This window comes from Ambystoma mexicanum, chromosome 3p (genome assembly GCF_040938575.1).
Source record: "Ambystoma mexicanum isolate Mex_15411 chromosome 3p, UKY_AmexF1_1, whole genome shotgun sequence".
Classification (NCBI taxonomy): domain Eukaryota; kingdom Metazoa; phylum Chordata; class Amphibia; order Caudata; family Ambystomatidae; genus Ambystoma; species Ambystoma mexicanum.
The window spans coordinates 465,180,848-465,205,310 of NC_090925.1; the positions used below are offsets into that span (position 1 = coordinate 465,180,848).

The 24,463-nt window shown below is 45.2% G+C and overlaps 1 protein-coding gene across 1 annotated transcript in view; it reads left to right on the forward strand.

Annotated features, from left to right (window-relative positions):
- CYP24A1 (cytochrome P450 family 24 subfamily A member 1) overlaps positions 1-24,463 on the forward strand; it is an 86,437-nt gene that overhangs the window by 21,684 nt on the left and 40,290 nt on the right. The window contains exons 4-7 of the mRNA XM_069651131.1: positions 9,517-9,613; positions 12,354-12,445; positions 16,474-16,585; positions 21,597-21,742. Coding sequence (XP_069507232.1) covers positions 9,517-9,613; positions 12,354-12,445; positions 16,474-16,585; positions 21,597-21,742 — 447 coding nt within the window. The remainder of the gene's footprint in view (positions 1-9,516; positions 9,614-12,353; positions 12,446-16,473; positions 16,586-21,596; positions 21,743-24,463) is intronic.

The following is a 24,463-nucleotide window of genomic DNA, read 5'->3' on the forward strand; positions in this document are numbered from 1 at the left end:
CCACCACCTTCTGCACTGTCCTCGGAAGTTATAGCGTCAAGCTGCGCTTCTTGCCACGCCACGATTCTCTGGATCATTTCCAATTTAGTGCCTTGAGAGGAAACCCCTCTCTCCGCACACATCTTCTTCAATGTTTCAGATTTCGAAGCATTTAAGGTTAATAAAGTATTCGTTTCCATACTGTTGATAGGACTATGGCCTATTTAACGTTATATTCAATACTTTACTGCGTGTCCTGGTTGGAATAACCTGAAAACGCCTCAGCTCGTGCGCAACACTGGATACCTTCAGTCGTATCCCACCGCTGTACACCAATTTGTTAAGACGGATTTCTGAACTCTGTCCTGGTGGCGCAGAAGTTCAGAAGGCCAACCTAATTACTTGGAACAGGGTAACCTCTGGACAAGCCAGACCAATCAAGGTAGCGATCGCGGCGGTCAAGACTAGGTCTCAAGAGGGGTGAGGGTGACTGAGAGCCCGCAGTGAGCACACAAAGCAAGAGCGCTTACAAACTACTCCAAACAGTTGTTTATATCAAAAATAGATACACATTTATTATAAGGCCTTGAAACTAATAACCACAGTAAAAGCAGCAATATACAACGATATTAAACCAACACATACACTATCCACCCAATATATATACAGAATACACAGTTTCACAGCAATAGCAGCACGAAATATGTTATCCACCTGCAGGGGAAGGAAAACAGGCAGTGCGAACCAATGCGTGTGATATGTCCGCCTTCTGAGGCCCCTAACTAGATGGAAGTCCAATCCCTACGAAGAGTGGAGCCTAGCGCTCAAAAGTACCTGCACACGCCGGTGCCAATGGGCAGAAGGTGAAGCTCTTCGGAGGACGTTGGACAGCTCTGTAGGGTGCCCTAATGAAGGAGAACACGGTCCGCGACTCTAGCGCAGCCTCCACTGTGAGGCAGAAGTAGGGCGCGAGTACGGACAAGGGGAGCTGTATTTACAGCGGGGAAAAGCAAGGGGCACTGCAGGAGGGCGACCAGATCCTAGCTAATCTACTCACCGGTCCCCGAAGCAAGCAGGCCCGAGCTTCTCCTCGATAGATGCAGCTTCTGGCAGGTTCTGAAGAGCAGGGAACGTCTCGTCGTCGTGCAGAGTAAAAAGACGTCCCGATCGAAGAATCCTGCACAGTTTTGTCGCCACGGCAGGGCAACGGAACGGCCGGGTGTATTCAAGCCAAACGAGCACCGTTCACCTCTAGCTTAGGGTTGCTAAGCAAACGAAGCGTGTGAGCGTGCCCCGGACTCAGAATACCACCCAACCTGTCGGCGATTACAGAGCAGGACTCCTTAGTAAGCTGGTCAGTCCACTGGATGGCCAAGAGACACTTCCGAAGGCTTACGGCAGGAGTTGATGAAGGTGCCGGGAATAGCTGGTCCTGCTATTCCAATAGGTCGAAGCGCCAGTACAGGCCTTCTTGTTCGATCTTAGGTGGAAAGGGCTTCACCGGACGACAGCAATGAGGAGCAGAAGTTCTTCAGGGGGTCACCAGCGATTCCTCGGTCCAGCCTCGTGTTCGCAGGATACTTGGCTCCTGTATCCCTGGGTTCGTAAGAACTCAGGAGATCGACCTGGTAGTGGTGTTTCCAGCTCCCTCTTATCCACGGTTCCCTTCGCGCCAAAACGGAGGGGAGCCAATGGGAGATCCGCTCATCAACACACATACCATACGTGGACCAATCACGGACCACAGTGGTCCCAGGCATTCACACCACCCTAGACTCTCTGGCACCCAGGATGTGTATTGGGACCAGACAGCCCAGCCCACATCCTGGGGGCACTCAAACGACATGTAGAAGCCCGCGAAAGCAACCGTGTTTCGCGGGAAACTACATGCCCAAATAAGGAAGGCCCCGGGTCGCCTGACCCGGGGGAAGGTAAAGGGAGCAAGACGGACAGTGGACGAGACAAAGGAGCCTCGTGGTCCGGCCATTTTGGGTAGCCGGGCCACCCTTTTGTGTTCGCGGCAAAAAGGTGCTCAGAACGGCAAAAGGAGCTCAAAATAAACCAAATGATCGCTGCCACCAGCCCAGTCCCTGAATGACTTGCACCGATCCAAAAACCATCCTACAAGAGTGTCTAGGGTCTGTAGAAGGCTAGAGACCCAAGAGAGCTGTAACTTAGCTTACAGTGCCCTCTTGTGTCGTGTTGCACTAAAAATGGCGACACGATAAAAGAAACTACGGGAAACAGCGTTCCCCGGTACTGACTGTCTTAAGGGCATGTCAGTTTCCCCGTAAGAAAGGAGCGAAAGCCCAGAGGAGTACGGCAGAAGGCTGCACTTCTCTGGCAAAGTCAAGAAAACAGGTTGAAAACAATAGCAAAAAGTTTAGGGGTTGCCACATGGAAGGAAAGTTCCCTACAATAACGAAATCTTTCCTAACACCAGGTAAAGTATAATTTCGGAGCAGACTGAACGATTCCTAGATAACATCAAAAGCAAAGTACCAACTGGGGCTCAAGGGTACGTATTTATGCACCACTTCGGTGAACTCTATCCGCAGGCAAGGCCATCCACCTGCATGCATTTGCCTCCATACACCAGTTTAAAACACAACGCACAACATCTCTGCCACTCGAATGCAGCTAAGTCCAACGACATAGAATTTGGTCTAGCTAGATGCACAACAAGCCTCCTGCACTCCCTCACTCTCCTAACCACCTCTCAACACCCATCCACATGCCTGACCAACATAGGTAGTTTACTGGGGCCCAGCTATCCCACCCAACATCCTTCTGGCCAAATGTACACACGCATTCTAAGCTTTCTGACATTTTCTCATACCTTGACTTCGGTCCACCAAGGGAATTGCCCCCCACAAGCACTTTGAGGCCATACTAATGGGATAAAGGCGCTTTATAAACTACTACTACTACTTGGTGATAATTTACTTCACTGAAATTACCTTGTTGAGTTTTCTTTTTTTCTTTTATTTGGGGGCCTATGCCCGACCTGCTCACACACTTTCCTATATTTACTAGCCCTATTGCCCCTATCTCTCAGCATACGCCTACCTATTTTACTGCTGTGAGGTAATTTTGGTGAAGTAAATTACTGCAAAGTAATTTACGTCTATGAAGCAACACTTTACACAATCAGATATGTTTGCAGTACTATAGTGGGGGTTTGTCTTTTTTAACATGGCAGCGAGGATATCATTCCAAATCAATGTCAGACATGACTGTACCACCTGAGAAGGGAAGGATGGCGTCCACTATGGTGCTGGTAACTTGGCTGAAGTGTGTACGTCGATGTGGCATGCTGCAAATATTTGTACAGAAACATGTGCCTATCTTCTGAAAAGTTTACCAGTGGGGATCACTGAAGGGAAGAAACCGTGTTACACACTTGGATAAGGCATGTAACAAGACTTAAGAGTGTCTGAAATCTGTGGATGAATATCTTAGGCAGACCCAGAAGGAAACATTTGAGAAAGCAAGTTGGATTTAGTCAGACAGCCCACCACCATGAGTGCTATTTCAGCTATATGATCAATGATTCTATATAGACATGATAGCCAAAAGGAACTGAACGTGGCCACAGGGTTGTTCTAGTTTTTGTAACCAAGATCACAGCAAATATAGGGTTACATGTGATTATCACGTATCCCAAAATAACTAATACATTAATAACTAATCCAAAATAAACAAATTCCCTTTTTGTTGGTTTTGGGAGGGATCCCCACCCCAAAACCCCCTTTATTGTGTTCCTAATACTTTTTCCCACCCCCAAAACCACTATTCCCACTCCCAAATCCTTTTTTAGTTTATTTCCAAATGTGTTATTTTGTCATATGTTATTTTGGATTTGTTATTAATGTATTAGTTATTTTGTGATTCGTGATAATTACTGCATACCAAATATAGGACTAATGACCAATGCTATAAAAGGTGTGTGGATGCACATGGCAGCATAATGCCATATGGAATGCTTTTACTGTTGCCGAAAAGGGATTCCATCCTCTTGAGAGATAATAATATTTGACTTGCATTAGTCAGGCAAAAATGTTTTCTTCGGTTTAGCTCATTACATGGAGGTGGCTTTATAGTGAGCTAACGTGATGCCTTTCTAAAGGGTGGGAGTAGTGGCAACCTTTTCCCGGGCCTTACCGATGACAACTCCAGTGAACAAAGCATCCTACTCAACCGTCTCCGTGATAACCTGGGTTTCACTGATCAGGCTCTGGCCTGGCTGACCTCTTTCCTCTCTGATCGACCCTCCCAGGTCCAACTTGGGTCCATACTATCATCTATCTTCCTCTCTACCTGTGGCATTCCCCAAGGGTCTAACCTCTTGCCCTGGCTTTTCAACCAATACCTGGCAACCCTCGCCCACTGCATTGCCATTTTTTGCTCCAATTTCCAGTGCTGCGCTGATGACACTGAACTCATTTTCAGGCTGCCCTCGGAGTGTCTAACTGCCATTCAAGTTTGGTGTACCGCAAATGACCTCTGTCTGAATCCAAGCAAGACAGAAATCCTCCTCATCGGCACACCGCCACCATCCTTTCCGTTCCCTCTCTGGCTCGCCTGTCTTGGCCCTCTCCTACCCCCACCTGCGAGGCTAAAAACCTTGGGGTCATCTTTGACTACACACTTTCCTTCTCCTCCCACATCTCTGAGGTCTCTAAAAAGTCAAACTTCCTACTGCATCTCCTCAGAGGTACTCTGCCTTTCTTCTTCTTCCCCCAGAAGTTCGCTGTCGCCCAAGCTCTGGTTCTCTCCAGGTTGGACTATTGTAACAGCCTCTTCCTAAATCTACCTGCCTCTTCTCTCTGCCCTCTGCAACTAATCCAGAACAGGACTGCAAGACTTGTCCTTGGCCTCAAGCCCTGGGATCGTATCTCTCCAGCTTTGAAATCTCTCCATTGGCTCCCAGTGGATGTAAGGATTAAATTCAAAACCCTCTGCATTGTCCACAAGTCTTTCTGGGGCCTGGGTCCAAAGTACCTTCAGCTATCCCTCCGTAAATACCTCCCCTCTCGAGCTCTTCGTTCCTCTACCTCTAACTTCCTCATAGTTAGTTGTTTTTCAAAGAAACAAGCTGGGGGTAGATCTATGTCTTCGGCTGGGGCCTCCCTCTGGAATAGCCTCCCTGCCACTCTAAAACATGAGGACAACCATCTCCGGTTCTGGTTCCGGAAGCACCTCAAGACCTTCCTCTCTGCTTCTGCTTTCGCTCCCCCTCTCCCCAGCTGATCTGCTCTCTTTTGGCGCTGCGCACTTGGCCACCCTCTGTCCCCTGGGCCCAGGTACCTGCTCAGCCTGCCACCCTCCTGCACTGCCACCTTGCCACCCCTTGAAATGGGGACTGTATCTGTACCCATTCAGCCCCTCACCCACTCCCCATTTTCATCCTTTTCTGCACTTATTCAGACTTACCCAGTCTGCTGCCGTAAACACTGCACTTGTTACTTGCTGGTTGCACTACCACTGTTTATTGCCTATATTATCTATTTATTTGTATTTATAATTATTTATCTGTTCTCCTCTGCTCCGCACTCTCCACTCTCCCCCTTCCATGCACTTTCTCCCCTTTCCCTTTCCCATGCTCTTGCATGTTCTCAATGTCACTGGGCCTAGCAAGATTGTTGATGTGTTCTCCCCTGTTCCCTTCCATTGCCTTGTTGCACTCTGAAACACTTGTGTATGAGCACGATACAAATAAAATATCATATCATAACAAAGTTGTCATCTAATTATTTTATTCAGCTAATTTTAGCCTACCATGGGCACCTGGCACATACAAAGTATTCATCATTCACACAAAGGTGATGTGCACCCTATTTTGTTATTTAAAAAAAGTCAAAGTCTGCACAGCTGTTGTGTTATATTGTGAAAGAGTGGTGGCTTACACGCTGCTCTGTCTGATTGTGTAGGTGGTTAGCCTGTACTAATTTGTGTAGGGTGGCCTTTGGCACGCTGTCAATGTTAGGACAGGGGCCCCCACTCTAAGTTTGGAAGGGGCCCTAAAATCCGCTGGTCTGCATTTTGATACTGCACTTCCCATCTGGTGGACAGTGGTTCTCTGGAACCCTCCTCTCACCAATGATACACTGGACATGCACTTGGACTGTGTGACAGCCAGCTCTGTTCCTTGATCCACTTCCTTCTCATGTTCTGTGTTCCTCCAGTCCATGTTACTTTGGGAGTTTATTTTTTCACTATCAAATGCAGTTCTCCTCTTCTGCTCCCTCATCCCACCATTTCTCCATAGCCTGAACTTTTGACTTGCTCACTCACTGTCCTCCTCTTGTGCCTTTTGTTAATCACCAGCTCTGCCCTTTTTGATAGTAACTGAGGATCGCTGCTCGTAGAGCTACTACCAAGATATTGTAGAGGGCACCTTCCACAGATGGCACAAAACCACTCTGAGGCATAGGATGGTTGACATGTTTTTATTTTAATTTTGGGGGCCCCTCGGGCCATCCCTCTCTCTCTTTGTGATCCTACCTAACCCAGGCATTCGTAATTCCAGGTTAGTACTACCGACCAGTAACCCCTCTGTCCATTCCTGTTTTAGGCTGCTGATAACCACCTAAGACAATGGCTCTTTATACTCCCTCAGGGACTTCCCAACTGTCCCTATTTAAGCCAATTTCTTGTGTTCTGTGGTGGGGACGTTCTTTGCACTTCCTCAGCTGGATTCAGGCGTATTCAGTCCCGCCCAGGGTTACCTCTTCCCTTCTACTTTTACAGTCTCTTTCCTCCTTACTCTACCCACCCTTCTTCCCTCCCTCTAATGTTTCACTTCTCCTAGCTCTTGCATCCACCCTTTGATCTTACATCTCCTCCCACCCCACTCAACTATTCCTCTTCCCACTACTACTACTCTTCTCCTCCTCCTACTATCCTCATGCGCAATCACTCTGTTGAAACCTCTTTACATTCACCCCTATGCTAATTTATTCTACTCACTCGCTACTCTAACATGCACACTCACACTGTAGGGCCACTAATACTCCTAAGCCAAATCCTCACTTGTTCCACATTCTTCTCCACAAGCTGCTCCTACCTCCTTCTCTCTGCTGGTCTCTTGGTCCATCTCCATCTCCGCTGCGAACATCACCCAAATAACTCACACTTCCTACTTCCTGTCACCTGCTTGAATCTCCCTCCCCCTGTTCTGATTGGCCAGCTATCCCTGTCCAATCCGGCCGTGTCCTTCCATCACAGTACATGCATGTGTCATCTTTCAATGGGGTGTAAGCCCCGCCCCTGTTCCTCACGCAATTTTAACATGTTGGAATTCCCAGTGTAATGACTTGTGGTTTGTGGTGGCTCTTGCTAGGATCATTGGTGGGTCTGTTCTCCCTATGAGGGCCCGGCTGTCCAAGAGGATTTTCGGAGGCTGAGCTGTTTTGCCTGCCCCGCTCAGCGGCTCTGTACTATTCTTCTCCCTGGCATGTATGAACGCAGCTTCTTGCGCTCTTGCTCATACTATGTTGGCGTCTTTGTTTTGCATTGCTGGCATTGTCTCTCCCTCTTCCTGCTCTGGCGGGACTGTCCTCACTGTGTGTGGTTTTGTGGGGTTGGCGGTTTCACCGCAGAGTAAAAAGGTGTTTTTCCCCCCCTTGATCCTTGTGGCTGTTGGTGTCTGCCACGTATGACATTTGACTTTACATCTCTCTCTCTCCCACCCTCATTGCTCACTCAGCACTGCACTCTGTTCTTTGTCTTCCTGCACATTGTGTCTGCAAGGGAGAACCTGGTAGAGGCATGGCCTGAGCAATATGTACAGGTCTGTGCAGAAACATCTATGTACAGGAGGGGGAAATATGGACTCCGTCTTCTCATCCATCGTCACACCCTCAGGTTCAGGACTGACTCCAGCTTTTCTTGTAGCAGGCCTCTCCTGCCCCTCTCCCTCCTGTCACACACCCCAGAAGAAGCACAAATACTAGTTTGCTAGAAGGTATAAAATCGGTCTCCCTTGAAAGATTGTGATGCGCCAACGGCCTGGGAACTCTAGGCTCTATTGATCACATGGGTACACAATGGACGGTTGGACGGGGGAACAAAAATCTGTTTGCAGATAAAGGCAAAGAAAAAGGAATGGCTGTGGTAATTAAAGGATGGTCCTAATTGTTTGGCACTAGATGATGAACTGCTCTGGCCCTCTGGTCAGACACCCAATGCCCTACCTGTAATGGAAGAGAGGGGGGTTGTTTCTTGGGTTGCCTGGCTGTGGACAGGAGGTGTTGTGATGCCTGTCTGGGAGGGAGAGGAGTGGAAACTAAATTAGGCTCTCTGCATGTGGTTATCTGTATGCCACGTGCAGTGCTGACACCAACAGCCTGTAAAGGGGATAGGAGGGCAACCAGCAAGGTGATGGGTTGATACGAGAGGGGGATTAGATCTCGTAGTGATGAACCAAACAGTTTTGGCTAACATGTACAGGTTGGAGACATTGGGATTTATGTGATTAATCCTTTATTCACCCTAGTGCCTCAAAGCTTGTTACATGCGGGTGGTTGTCCAACTAAAGAGGGAAAAAATCTAAAAAGTATAATTTTTCAGCAAACTGTTTTGCTTTTTTCTTAAAACCGCACAGTCCCACTAGTTCATGTGGCGTGACCGGTTTCGATGGTTATGAGTAGTTATTGACCATCTTCTTCAGGACACAATGAGTCTTCATGTGGTAATCAAATCAAAAACTGTCCTCGTAGTAGGACAGTTTTCTTTGCCTTTATCTGCAAACAGATTTTTGTTCCCCCGTCCAACCGTCCATTGTGTACCAGTATACCCTTACGGTTTGGGATGACAGTTGCTACCCCGGCTTATACAAGCCCCAATTAACCCTGTTGTTACTTTCTATTGATCACACAACATGTCAGACCCAGCATCCTGCCAGAAGCAAAGAGCCTCCAGGGTATAAAAGAAGGAAGATGCCTGCAGACAAGAAGACTTTAAATATAATATATGCGCCGGGATGACTATAGCCATCCATAAGAATTAAGCTTTCTCCATTAGAAGAATGTGATAGACTCCTTCGCTCTATGTCATTTTTCATTAAAGTCCCAACGCGTTTAGGGGCTCTTGTCTGGATGTCCAGTCTTTTAGAACTCTACAGAGAGTTCAGTTTGGCATCATTTCTTCATATGATATGTAGAAGATCAACTGTGTTTTCGTAGCGTAAATAAGAAAGGCCGTCTGCCGCCATGTCCCTAACAAGACATCCTTCTGTATGTGGCAGGTAATGATACATTTCTTGGAAGAACAAACTGAGTACACTCATCCATACAGTACATATGCAGATCTTTCCTCAAGGACTTATTTGCTCGTCTTGAACGTGGGGATCCATGTGATTTCGAAAGCTAATGCACTATTCTTCCCGTCTAGTAGTTTTCACTATACAGCAAATTGCATCACTGTGTTCACCAACTATGGATTCACTTCCTTTTCAAAGTTTAGCAAGTGATACTGTATCTTTTATATCAAAAAAGCAGCCGTTTACAAAAATGATGTTCTTTTTTGCCCTAGGTCCTAGTAGATTTTCTTGAAAGAATGGATACACTCGCCGATGAAAACGGAAGAATTAAAGATTTATACTGCGAACTGAATAAATGGTCATTCGAAAGTAGGTTTTCGTTCCCATTTCCAAATGCTTCACTATTATGCGTCCGTTTGCGGCTATATTGTAAAGGCATGCACCCAGACAAGGCAATGTTTGATCCCGAGGACACGCCTGCACCCTTAGCTCTGAGTCTTAATGAAAGAAGATTGCCTGAAGTTGTTTTGCGAGAAACTGCGCACTGATTCTCAGGAGAATGTTTAGTGAGTGCACCCCACCATCTTTTAAGGAAGGCACGGCACTGTAATTGTTTGGGCACTGACATAGGCTTGAAGGATGAGAAGAAGAAATGTATTTAATTTGTTTTTTTATTTGAAATGTGTCCACTTCCAACAAAGGTCACTTCAAATATCTGAGTGTATCCACATGGTGGGGTGAGGGAAAAAAGTTAGGCTGATGCACAAACCCAAAGCATTATGTTGTTATGTGTGGTCTTTCCAAGTATTTTTAGAAAAGGACCCCTTTTTTCCCCATCTTCCAGTTGTTTATACCTCTAGTACTTTAGGCTGGCTTCCCACCGATCGTCCTTTGGGGTCTATCACACACTCTAGCGACCCTGAGGTGGCTAGATTTCACAGCCTGCATGCCTTCTGTTAGGAACCTTGCAGGTGTCGGGACATGTATGACTGTTTATGCACACCATTTAACTGTGCCACCAGTTATCCCCCAGATTCTGTGTCCTAGAACGGCTACTATACTGACTGGGACCAATGATGGTCACTTAGTAAATCCTGGGCCCTGGGATTGGACACCCACCGAGTAGTACCTTTCAGTAAAGTCTCCTATTCAGAATGGGAATGAGAACAAAATGCATAAAGTTGATTTCACCTCTCAGTCATAATGTAGCAAGCAAACCATAAACTAAACTAAACTAATCTACCACTGAGAACTTGATTAAAACAGCATCTACGCATTATCATTGATATTCAGCGTGACCAAGTAGACATTTTGGCTGCCCATAACTACATAATTTCGACTCATCCAGGTTTTATGAAATTTAAAGTTTGACAAATGTATTTTTTCATTGAATCACCTTTTAAATGTTCAAGCAGCAGGGCCAATCGATGGGGAGCAGGCATCACCCCTCAAATGTGCCTGGTATAAAATGTCTAATGGACGAGTCTTTTGACAGATACAACACAATTACACTTTGTAGCACGCGGCCCACCTGTGCTGGGAATTGAAACTGAAAAATAAATATATACAGGGTGTGTTGGCACACTCATCCTGGAAATAGTTTAACCCAGTGCTTTGAATGGAAACACAGAAGTGCCGGTACCTATTTACTGTAGAGAAGTGCCTGTACTCCCTCACTTAAACGCATTGGCTTTCCGATGAGATGTGCCGGCCCTATGTCTTGCAAATAAAAGAATTGCAGGTACTCGGGACCGGAAAGTACCGGCCCATTTAAAGCACTGGTTTCACCTTAGGTGAGAGGCACACCAATGATTAAATGTTCTCTAGCTATTTCCCCAATTTTCTATTTCTAGTGCTGGAGCAGCGTGCCTTAGCAAAAGGCAGTTCTTGCACTACAAATACTGTTTTACAAATGGAAGCAAACATGTTTGTAGGGCGGAGAATATTCATTTTTAAATTTCAGATCGTGGCTTGGCCTTCCACCAGACAGTCTTTTTTCTATGTCTAGTCCAAAGTCCACCCAGGTTTGCAGTGGACATCTATTTCTGTTGTCACGGGCCACCCACAGATAAAGGAAAAGAGGGAAGAGGAGAAGGGGAAGAGAGGCAGTGCATAGAAGCAGGCGCATAAGGAAATAGGTTTGGGGGAGGGAGGTCCTGCACAAGCCATCATTTGGGGAAAGGTGTCTAATTGGCTGGGGTGTGGCCCTGCAGTATAACCAGTTCTCTAAACTGTCGGCAACATCTGGAGCTAATGAATTATCTCCATGTGCCTCAGTTCAACAGAACTAATGGCTTACTTATATTGTTGTTGTTTGTAATACCGAAAGTATCGTAGATGCGATGCTTCCGTTGTAGCCCAGGATTTTGTTTTCGACATTTACCCTTTAATGACCAAGTGTGTGTCCTTACATGCGAAGTCTATCCTTGAAAACATCTGACTGTAACTCAACATGGTAAACAAACACACCTCGAGATTGACTACCCCTCTCTTAATCCCCGAGTGTTCAACAGGACAGTGATACGTTTAATTACTTACTTCTTTCAGTGGCTAGACAACATCTCCAAAGAAGTTAGGCACAAAAAATATTTTCACTTTTATTAATACATCTTAAAAAATGTAAAACATTTGATCAAACACATAAGTACAACCAGGCATACACAATACCAAAGACATTTTTGGCACCACAACAGTTTTGCAAACAAAAATGTGTTTTCTTTTTCAAATAAATTCATACAGATTCACTGAATTCAGAACAGATTAAGTTATAAATTAAACAAGTTCTGGCGGATACACAAAACATTTACAAAACATCATCAAAGGTCAGGGTCCAATGGTGACCAAAATTAGTCTCCTCCATATTTACTAAACACTGATGGAGCTACAATTAGAGAATTCATGTTTAACTCTCCTAATTTTTTAGACAGTCTTAATCAAAACAATGTCACGTGTGATTGATTTGGAACACCCTAATTAGGTATTCCAACAAGGATATAGGAAGCTAGAAAGTGATGCTTCCTAGAAAAATCGACATGTTTCTCAACATGAATTGCCAGTAAACTGTAAAGGACGAGCTATATAAAAATGCTAGCAATATGCTTTTGTTCAGGTATCTGCTTGGTGCTGTACGACACAAGATTCGGTCTCCTGGAGGAGAACGTTGGGAATGAAGCAATGAACTTTATTCAGGCCGTTAAAACGGTAAGGATAGAAACCTTCTCCTCAGACCCCCAGGAGGGCTTCACACACGCCACTTTAGCAACAACTCACCGGTAACAGGACTTTGCCTATGTGTTTTTTATATAAAATATGTAATCATATTATATATAAACCTATTTGTGTGTCTGTGTATGATTTAAAGCAGTTGTATTTTTGTATTTATGGTCAAAAATGTGTTGTATCCTTCTTAAACTTTGTACACTAATAGCAGGCCTCTGTCATGATTTTGCTTTCCCGTGCGCCTGACATGCCACACAGAGACCAGGCACTGGGGAAACACATGCAAGGGTGCACCTCTTTGTGAATTGTAGATGTAACCTTGGATGCAGCAGCCACTTCTGCATCAAGTCCCCACCAGCACATTTTGCGCGTGGTAGAAATTTGCCATCCCAAAGGCCTTTCCTCTAACTGATCCAGCGTGTCATGTCAACCACAATATGTGGAAGTTTGTTACGCTTGCAAGAGCGTTTGGCTCCCGCACATGAGACATGCTTTGTGTGACTCTGGCTGATGATATATCGTAGTATGAGGCATTCCTCACTATAACTCCTGCCTTGCATGATAACGTTTTCACATGCCATTCGCAAGTTGATCCCCAAGGTTTTGAACCTTCATTTTAGCCGCGTCTCTCCAAGCAAAGCATTGATAGACCACATTGCAATAATCTTCTCAACTGTTAATCGGGATGTCAAAAATAAGGGGCCAGAAATACCTTGATGGAAGAGGTTGAATGGTTCTTTGATTGCAAGCCTAATTTATAAACCTGATTTGACCTCGAAATTAAAAAGTTCTAGCAGCCCCTCTGCCGAGAACAAACACGGCCAAATAAGCTGTTTTTTGGGAAGGTACCCAATCATTCTGGTCGCACCCACTTAGGCAGTTTAGCACCGAAATGCTAGGCAATTCTTCTCAGAACAAGAGTACCTACAGCAACCCCAGACATATGTTTCAGCCTAATTGGGCTTCATCAGTGAGGTGAAGGTGCGCCTCTCTAAGCACAGTGAGCAAGGGGTCCACGTCTGGATTACGCATGGTAATTTAGGGTGAAACCCCAAGTTCCAAAAAAAGGTCTGGGAGCCCCTCTACCGAGAATGAACACAGCCAAATAACCTGTTCTCCTCGAAGGTGTCCACCCAGGAGGGTCTGCAACCTGTTTAGGCCAAATTGTTCACAATGTTTTTTTCAAATGCGTGATTTGGACAATTTTCGGCCGTTCGAAAATTCCAAATGGCTGAAACGTTTGACCAGATTACTTATTCAGTTCATGGGCTGCAAGGGTGTCCCCCGCACCCTTGCTCACTATATTGTGAACGGGGGTTGCAGGGGTTTTCCCCTGCTGCTGTCCCGCAGTATCGAAAACAAAACAAAAAGGAAAGGACCCTGCAGTGCCCGTTCCCGATCACGAAAGGGAACAGGCGTTGCAGGGACACAGAGTGTCGGAATGAAAGAAAAGTAGGGGCGTGGGGGTTTGGGTGGGGGTTTGGCCAAGTGTGAAATGTTCAGGGGAGAAAAGACCGAAGGTTATTTCGAACAAATAACCTTCGGTCATTTTTCCCTATAACATTTTTACCTCGGTCATTCAACCCCAAATCCTGCAACCAGGTTTTAGCTCACTGTACCTTTCACAGATTGTTTTCACCTCACACTTATTGTGTCAGACTAGAGTTTGATTTCTGTTAAGAGCCTATTAATTTGGAGTTTTGTAATATGCCGCATGCAAACAAGTTGCAGAGCTCGGGGTATGGGGGAGATGCAACCTTTCCCTGTTCACCTTTGTACACACAGGTCCAGAATGGTTGCTTCCACATTGGGTTCATTGAGTCTCCACCAAATCTGTTCATCCCCACCCAAAGGACTATCCACTCATACTTCGGTGACTTTGCCTCAGTACTCCAATACCACCCAGTAGAGAGTCATTGAGGTGTGACTAAGACCATCCCGCATATCTTTATAAAAATGGAAAAGGTGCGGCTGAGGCATAGATTTCAAAAGTTAGTGAAAGGTGGACCTCAATCAGCTTCCCAGAAACTGGAGCAAGTGTTGCCCAGACTAACCTATTGCTTTTGATGTGAAAGATAACTTAGAAATCACTTCAATGCCATGCCACTCATAATAATCGCTGAAAGCATTCTGGTCAGAAAGATGCTGTGGTCCCCTTTATCGAAATTCATACCCAAGACCACTGCTCAATACTAATGCTACTTCATATCACGACAGTGGAGCGTGTACCCGCCGTTAATCCAACAACGATTGACTCCCTGATTCATGGAATTATTTGCGCGTAAAACGCACATTTGCGCGCCATTCTGCCCAAAAATCCCTGTTTGAGGTATGGGGATTTTCGGGAAGAATGACGGGCAAATGTGCGTTTTACGTGCAAATAATTCCATGAATCCAGGTTTAAGCCTTTTGAACATACACATGCTTTCTGGCCTCTACTGCTCTGCCTTTTTATAGCCCGACCAGGATCTTTCTGTACTGTGCACCCGGTTCCACGGCTTTTCATCCCGGTCACTGCACATCAGTGGACTTCTTTATGGTGCATGTTCATCTGTTTTTACTTGTTTTTGTTTTGTTTGTAGAACGTGTGGTGTCACCCCATACATCCCATCTTTTTCTTTCTCCAGACCCCTCCCCTTAGCCCCTGCACTATTTTGGTTTATTTTGGTGCTTTATAATGACCACCACAGAGCATGCAGAGTAAAGATGTGCACTGACATATAAATATGGACCAACATGCCTTCATGCAATAGCCTATCTTTCCTTTTTGATGGGTAGTCAGCAAGTCTACTCTCCAGTAGACAGTGGCACCCCACTCCACAGGCAACTGCTAACCAAGGTCCAGCTGTTAATGCTCTGGGTCACAATTCATAGTTGCTAGCACCACAGGTGCCTACCTCACACCTTGCCCATTATCAAGGTTCTCAAGCCCAACTGATTAAGGCCTAAAGCTGAAGGCTTTAATATAGGAATAATACCCGATCCGGCCCGCCGGAGGAGTATTATTGCTATTAGCACCCCAGATTGCCAATCCGGTAACATCTGACAGCAATATTTTGCCTTGTGGCATCCCGTTCATCCATACAAAATACTTATGCAAGATGGCCGCCATGGAGCAGTACGAGGGGCTCTGAGTGGATACTCTAGAGACTGGTCCCGTTCATCCATACAAAATACTTATGCAAGATGGCCGCCATGGAGCAGTACGAGGGGCTCTGAGGGGATACTCTAGAGACTGGTTAGGGCACTAAAATCCCTTTTTTGCACACAACAGCAATTTGTATTAAAGAACATTCTGGTTATTACTTGCCTTTCTTCCCCTACCTCATTACCCAGTGTGCTGCATCTTGCTGTCTTGCATATTCTATGTTCTTTCTTGAGGGATGGGTTTTTGTAATGTTTTCTATCTATTTATTGTTGCAGACGGTGTGCTTAATTAAAATATGCATACTTTAATAGAACCGTGATTGGGTATTCCCATCATTTTGGACTGTCATACTTTGCTGTTTGGGTTGCTACTGAATCACATTCACACCCCACTTGACCTTCCCTCAACCTTCGTTCCCACAAAAGGTGAATGAGGTATCTATCTTAACTGTAAGAGTGAACCCAATCACTGCTGAAAAGTGACTTTGCACTGCCTACACAAACCCCGATTCATGGAACCGTCCACAGAGTATTTTTGCTGTGCAAAGTAATTTTGAACTGCATAAATGACTATGTGCTGACTTTGCACTGCAGAAATGCACTTTGCACGGTTCCATGAATCAGGGTTTGTGTCGTCAGTGCAAAGTCACTTTTCAGCAGTGCAAATTCATTTTGAACCGGGCAAATATTCCATGAATCGGGCCTATAGTCTTTGAAATGGTCCAAGTGTTCCTGCACCACCTGAAATAGCAGGGTGAAAGAGAGACTTTTAAAAATGTGAAGTTACCTTTGAAATCTCAGCAGCATTATGACGCAGAATGGTGGGCCGCTAATTTAGCAATGTGACTTGTTCTCTATTGCAGATGATGAGTACTTTTGGCATAATGATGGTGACGCCCGTGGAACTTCATAAAAGTCTGAAAACCAAAACCTGGAAAGATCACACGCAGGCCTGGGACAGCATATTCGCAACTGGTAAATCTAGAATAACATTCTCGTTTTGTGTGCAAGAAAGGAATGGTTGCAGGCAGCCAGACCTGCTGCCGCCATGAGGGAGATTCAAAGGGCGCCTGATGTTTGGAAGGATTTATGAGGTACAATATAACACTGATTAGCCCAAAGCCACAACTTTGGCCACTTTCTTTCAGATGAGGCATGAACCCGTTGCTCCTGCCTTTAAACCCTATCCACCCTACCGAGCCTTGTGTAATATATACGCACTTTTTTTTGTAATTGCTTTGTTTGGCTGGAAGGGTGACCTCAGCTGCTATTTGCAGCTCCTTATCTCTGGGAGTGTGGGTGGAGTTCAAGCGCAGCACTGTACTCTGCTTTAACTGTACATACATTGATTGACACGAGTCAATAGGTTCACAAACTCAGTTGTCCGAGTGGAACCAGTGAACCAGGAAACGGAAATCCAGAACTCGTTGGAACCGTGTTCCCCTTGTTCCATGGAATTCCAGCGATGAGTTTCATACTTCACAGATAGAATCTTTCATTCAAATGTAAAATGATCAAATATTAAAGTCAGTTATTGACTAACCAACGCACCGCCACATATTGTGCCTTCAAAATACATGGATTAATGACTAATAGAAAAGGTAAGTACGTAGAAAGGATACTGATGAATGATTCAAGCCATCTTAATACACTCGCATTTCTTTTCATCATCAAGCTCATTTTTTCTCAAACAAGCATAACTCGATTTGAAAATGAATCGAACCTGATTTTAATCTTTTTAGATTTTTATTTAGTTTTTAAAACCTTTTGGCCCAATTTTTGCATCGACTGGAAATCCTATTTTCGAGATATAATCTCCCTGTTGTATACAAGTAATTGGTTTTGCCAGTGTGTTTATGTGTGTATTTATTGTTGGTCTGTTACGTGTCAACTGCAGGCTGAGTTATTTTGTGGTGAGGGGTAGAGGGCAACTAATATTTTACACGCTTTGAGATATATTGGGATTAGCTGGAGCAGGGCATCAGAACACCAGCCATGATACAGCTGCGCAGGGATCTGCATTACTGTAAGTTCCCAGGTGAGGCAGTACTAGGAATCCAAAAGTAAACCCTGAAGCCATGTTGGATGGTCCAACAGTTGGGGATAGCGTGGGACAGATAGGCTGTACATCCCGATTGCTTTCATGTAGGGGATGTCCGCAAGAGCGTGTGGAGGATCTTTGATCTACAAAAACATTTTTCATGCTGCTCCTGTTACACCTCTATTATACACTTCTTGGACGTTCATTCATGTTTCAGTCCTGGTACTGCAACTAATTCTAACTTGATGACGCATGCATTAATCAATATTTCTGCTGCGTCTTCAGTATAAAGGGGATAAATGTTAAGACGGATTTCTGAACTCTGTCCTGGAGGCGCAGAGGTTCAGAAGGCCAACCTAGTTACTTGGAACAGGGTAACTTCTGGACAAGCCAGACCAATCAGGGTAGCGATCGCGGCGGTCAAGACTAGGTCTCAAGAGGGGTGAGGGTGACTGAAAGCCCGCAATGAGCACACAAAGCAAGGACACTTACAAATTACTCCAAACAGGTGTTATATTAAAAATATATACACATTTATTCCAAGGCCTTTGCAACAATGACCGTAGCGAGAAATCACGATAAAACTCTAGTAAACCAACACATACCAAACCAATACAATATATATACAAATACAAACGAGTCTAAAGCGTTAGATGCACGAAATGTGTAGTCCACCTAGAAGGGGAGGAAAACAGGCAGTGTGAAATAATGATTAGACCCAGTCCGCCTTCAGAGGCACCTAACTAAAAGGAAGTCCAAGCCCTACGAAGAGTGGAGCCTTGTGCTCAAAAGTACCTGCACACGCTGGTGCCAACGGGCAAAAAGGGGAGTCTCTTCGAGGGAATCGGGCAGTTCAGTTTGGTGCACAAATAAAGAAGAACAGAGTTCCGCGACTCAAGTGCAGCCTCCACTGTGGGCAGAAGCAGAGCGCGAGTACGGAAAGGCGTGCTGTTTGACACAGCGGGGAAAAGCTATGGGCTCCTGCAGGAGGACGACCAGTTCCTAGCTATGCTACTCACCGGTCCCCGATGCAAGCAGACCCAGGCTTCTCCGCGTCAGTTTCAGTGCTGGCAGGTTCAGGGGAGCAGGGGACGTCTCGTCGTCGTGTAGATTCTGCAGCAGCAGAGTTGAGTTAAAGATGTCCCAAACGAAGTGAACCCGCACAGTTTGTTACCACAGCAGGGCAACGGAGCGGCCGTGTGTATCTCAGCCAAATGTACACTACTCACTTCAGACCTGGGAATGCCATGTGTACGAATCGTGTGAGAGTGACAAGGACTCGAAATACAACACAACCTGGCGGCGGTTACAGAGCAAGACTCCTGGGTAGGCTGGTCAGTCTGCTGGATGGCCCAGAGACACTTCCGAAAGGCTTACTTGCAGGAGATGGTGAAGATGCCGAGAATAGCTGTCCCCGCTATTCCAAGGGTCGAAGTACCAGTATGGGCCTTCTGGTTCGATCAGAGGTAGAAAGGGTTTCACAGGGCGACAGCAGTGCAGAGGAGCAGTCCTTCAGCGGGTCACCAGCGATTCCTCGGTTCAGCCTCGTGGTTGCAGGATACTTGGCTCCTGTATTCCCTTGTTCGTGAGAACTCAGGAGATCGACATGGTAGTGGCGTTTCCAGCCCCCTCTTATCCACGGTTCCCTTCGCTCCAAAATGGAGGGGACCCAATGGGAGATCCACTCATCAAACACTCACACCATACGTGGACCTATCACGGACCACGGTGGTCCCAGGCATTCATACCACACTAGACTCACTGGCACCCAGGATGTGTATTGGGACCAGACATCCCAGCCCACATCCTGGAGGCACAAAAAAGGCCTGTAGAAGCCCGCGAAAGGATCTGTGTTTCGCGGGAAAGTACATGCCCAAATAAGGAAGGCCCCGGGTCGGCACGACCTGGGGAAGGTGAAGGGGGCAAGACGGTCAGCGGACAGGACAAAGGAGCCTCGTGGTCTGGCCATTTTGGGAGCCAAGCCACCATTTTGGGCTAAGCGCGAGAAACACGCTTAAAACGCCAAAAAGAGCTCAAAAACACAAGAAACTATCGCTGCCACCATTCCTGTCTGTGATTCACTTGCACCGATCAGTTACAATCCAAAAAGAGTATCTAGGGCCTGTAGAAGGCTAGAGACCCAAGAGAGCAGTAACTTAGATTACAGTGCCCTCTTGTGTCATGTTGCACGAAAGCTGCAACATGATAAAGAAACTACGGAAAACAGCGTTTCCCGGTACTGACTGTCTTAAGGGCATGTCAGTTTCCCCGTAAGAATGGAGCGAAAGCCCAGAGGAGTGCGGCAGAAGGCTGCACTTCTCTGGCAAAGTCTAGATCATGGTGAAAACAACAGCAAAAAGTTTAGGGGTTGCCACATGGAAGGAAAATTACCCACAATTAAGAAATATTTCCTAACAATAAACGTGCCATTTCTGGAGCTGCACAGGGCTGATTCACTAAAATTCAGATTGTTGGCATACGCAGGGGGATATTACACCATCTGGCCATACATGATTTCTCAACATTGTTTACAAAAATAAATGAGGCATAACTTGCTGCCATTGGAAAATCTGTAAAAGTAAATGCTGATTGACAAACATGTCCCTCATTCACCCAAAATTTGCAGGTTAACCTTACTCCACATACGATGGCGAAATAATAAAAATGCTCCAAAAACCTTTTATGAACTTTTTTCGCTTACTTTTAAATATTGTTCGACAACGCATCCTTTCACTATCCAGAGAAGTGTGATCCAACGCTTACACCTGGAGCTTCGAGTAGTGCCTTATGTGTGTTCACAAAGGTTTCTAAGACGCATTTGAAGATTGGTGAATACATGTCAAGTTTTAGGGTCATGGACGGACTTAGTCCCCCTTGACACTTCTTTTTGATTGCCCCCATAACAAACCCACAACTCCTCCTACATGCCACTGGGAAAGCCCTCTTTTGCTGGTCTATCAGTAAACTCTGCCTGCACATGTTTAGAAACTGTGTGCGGCTTATGCCAAAACATATGTGAATCCGCAAGTGGTATATTCCTTTGTGATTCAAAAATAATTACTTTTGTGAAGTAGTCCTAACACACACATTCATAGTTACTACTTGCTACTACCCAATGACTCACTGGGTAATTAAATAAATTACATTTGGAAAAAAAGGAATTCAACTGAAGTGAGGGCGCAGAGTGTGGTGGGTTTCAGTGCGAGACCGCTAGAGAATCATTGACAGAATTGTTCTGCAATCCCGAAACTGTGGAACTATTTCTTTTATTCATTTATTCCCTGGTCGCTGTTATCATGTGAGGTGATGTGTGTCAAAGCACTGGCAAGCCATCTCTAGAGGAATACTGTGTACGGTTTCCCAAATCCATATAATTTTGCAACAGTATTGAAGTTTATCTTGTTTATCAGTCCATGAAGAGTCTGCATTGCTTCTCCACTATGGTAAAGATACACCTTTAGAGTGCGCAGTCACCCAATTCACACGTGGCATTTCTCAATAATTATGTATAGGCCTAGACCATGCAGGGGTCTTGTACAGGAAATCAACGTTAGTGGGAAAAATAAGAGACAAAACAAATAAACTGTTCTTCTTTACTCCAAAAGATCGAGCATTCCTCAAACCTAATTTGTGTTTCTTTGTAACTCTGGGTGGGGACTTCAGGTGTCACCAGTGGACTCTTATTTTCCCTCAAGGCATTCAAATACGTGGACATTTTAAGGGGAGGGAAAGTGACCCCAAAATGGCACTTGGCCTGAGGTGGTGAAAATCGGTGCAGATGGTGTGCACGCTGTGTTTCAGTGTGCAAGATGAATTGGTTTCCACTCATGAAACAACTGTTAAGTGTGGCAGCTGATCTCCCTGCCACTTCAGCGAGCGCGAGATGTTGGCGATGAATTTGTTTGAGCTCTTTAGGAATGATCTTTGCAATCTTCTTTTTACCAGCAAAACATCACATAGACCGAAGGTTGATGAAACCTTCTGCTAAAGCCAATGAAGATTTCCTTTGCGCAATCTACAATGACAGTAAACTATCTAAGAAGGAGATGTATGCCGTCATCACGGATATGCAGATTGGAGCTGTGGAAACGGTAAGAACACATCCATGCGACTAGCCCGTTTACCCGGCGTACAATAATAGCCACATCATGCATGCTGTTTATGTGAGTGGCCCAGAGTAAACCAAGAATGGATCCTCTGCAGATCTGGAGAATCTAGGAGCACCTTTGAGGTGTTGATACATGGTCAAAATGTTGTTTGGCAAATATTGGTGAATTCCATGTGCAAGTGAGCATCTGAATATGTCCCTGTTGTCTGCATATTTGCTCCACTGCAAATGTTTGTAAATATGCTATAAGGGAGCTGGTGTATTTCTGAACTTCTCACTGGCATCTCCTCCCTTAATTTGTTCCAGAAGAAATCCTTGCAAATAAGGCTTAATGTGAAGACATGACTTTGGACCTGGTTCTGATTCCAGAGCAGTGTCTCATCTAGTAGATAATAGTAGTTAACATGATGTTTTGGGTGCAAATACAGTGTTGGTATGGGGGGCAAATACAACACGGTGAGAGAGGCAGGAATAGCAAAGAACACCACATCATGATCATATATGTTTTTATGTTTGCAAGCTCATTGTAAAGTTCTAACACTTTATCTACTTCATGAAAGTGTTTGCGTTATGTGTGGTTCCCAGTGGACGCATGGGGTGCTGTCATTATTGGTTCATACTTGAGGGAGTAAGAAATTGTGCTGCAGTCGGGTCTAGTCCAAAAGATGGCAACCTTTATTTGAAGGGAGATTCAGGGACCAGATTACAGAAACCTTGCACCAGTGCATGTGCAAAACTGGACAGTATTAGCTCTAGAGCAAAGTTTGCCCCATTTAAAAAAAAAAAAAAAAAACACTGGGACATATTAGAAAACCATTGCACCATGACAGATTCAGCTTTGCATGGTAGAAGCACCAGGTGCTGCTAATACCATTCTGTTTTAGCACTAACTTTGCCCTGCTGGAAAAATGCAGTGAGAAGGTATCTTTTTTTGCACTAAATCAGTTTTTGCCCTGGTGCTTGGTACTTCCACACTGCGCTTGTCATGGTGCAATGGTTTTCTAACATTGCCCTAGTGGTAGCACTGTGTACCTTTGCACTTGCACAAAGCTTCTGTAATCTGGCACCTGGTTTCTTGGTTCCCCATCTTGCTGTTTTGCTGCACTCCGTTTCTTTTCTACCAATATGTCCTTCATTAAATGGCAAATCGGCTGTCATACATTTCTCCCTATTTCAGTTTCCGAATGTCTCTCTTAAATATTGGTATTTATGGTAGTAAGTGATGGTCTGTGTTGAAAAGCACACATTGTAGCAAAACCGTGCCAGTAGAATGCTGTGGGATACTACACTCTTGTTGAAGCTTTGCAGAGCCGTCCCAGTGCAATTTGGCATGAACATGCGATCATAACATCATTTTTGAACCATACAGGCCAGATCGTAATGCAATGGTTGGCTCTGGCACAGGGATACCGACTTGCTGAATGCTGGAATAATGTGTCATCAGGCTATGCACCATCTCATGTTTTAGCAGAAAAGTTAGGAAAGTGTAAATTTTGAGTAAAACGACGTGTAGGCAAGGTACTGTCCCTATGCCAGCATCTACATCGGTCCCTTTGTGGCCATTTTGTTTTTTCTCCCTCCCTAGAAGTGTTGTATTGACATAATGGAAGTGAGATCTGAGGAACTAGGTATCCTAATTCTGATGGTGCGAGCATGATTTCTCCTCGATAGATAGGCGGCATTTGCGAACGAGGCAGACTGAGGTCAAGGTGCCTGTCCCGGAGGGAGTGCCCGGGCTTTCTATAAGTAGGTTAAACATGGAAAAGCTGCTTCCTGGGCTGTGCTATGATCTCCGGTGGGCAGATGGAGGCTGGACACAGACCCGCTGTGCAGCCACTTGTATGAAACCAGGCAGTCCTTATTGTACATATTTACAGGTTAGGGTTCCAGTTACTCTTCTGTTATATTACAGGACAAGGAGCAGTAGCACTCCCACCGGCCATCCTCACACACCACAGCTCAGACGCCAACTGACACTCTTGGAACACTCACCCACAGTCTCCTACTTCTTCTTCTTCTTCTTCTTCTTAATTATCGGAGGCGTGGGCGGACCCACGCAGGCGCTTCCCCATCCTATAGGATGATGTGCACCGTACCCACTAATTATTATTTAGCTCCATTTAAGCTCACAACTCCTCCCACCTCCCCGTCTGCCTCACAAAATCCAACATCACACTACTCCTCCTCCTGCCTCTCTTCTGCCAATCACTTCAGACACCAACATTCTAACAGCATACATGGGTGGCCAGCAGGACAGTACAATACTACAATAAAACATCATAACAGGGTGGAGTCTGGAATAGCACAGCAAGAGGTTTTTGTGGTGTTTCTTGTATAGCTTGGCCTTACCGCCACGAGGAGCAGAGTTCTTTAGGTCTTCATAGGGAGTATGTATTGTAGCCGAGCCATCTGCAACAATACGTTGCTGTCCACACAAAAGGGTAGTGCGTGAGGTTCAGATTACAGAAGAAACATAATAGAAAAGCTGGGAGGGTCTGCATTTGGTACATCCTGTATAAACAGCTTTATAGATCCTTTTACCACATTTAGATTACACATATTGTTAATTGGAATTACACAGAGAAAAACTGTTTTTTTTCTTCAGAAATCACATCATTTCAGTGTTTAAATGCCAATGCCTCTCTTAAAAACAAGAGACCTAGCATCTAAGGTCAAGGGGCAGAACCAGCCTCAAAATTTGAGG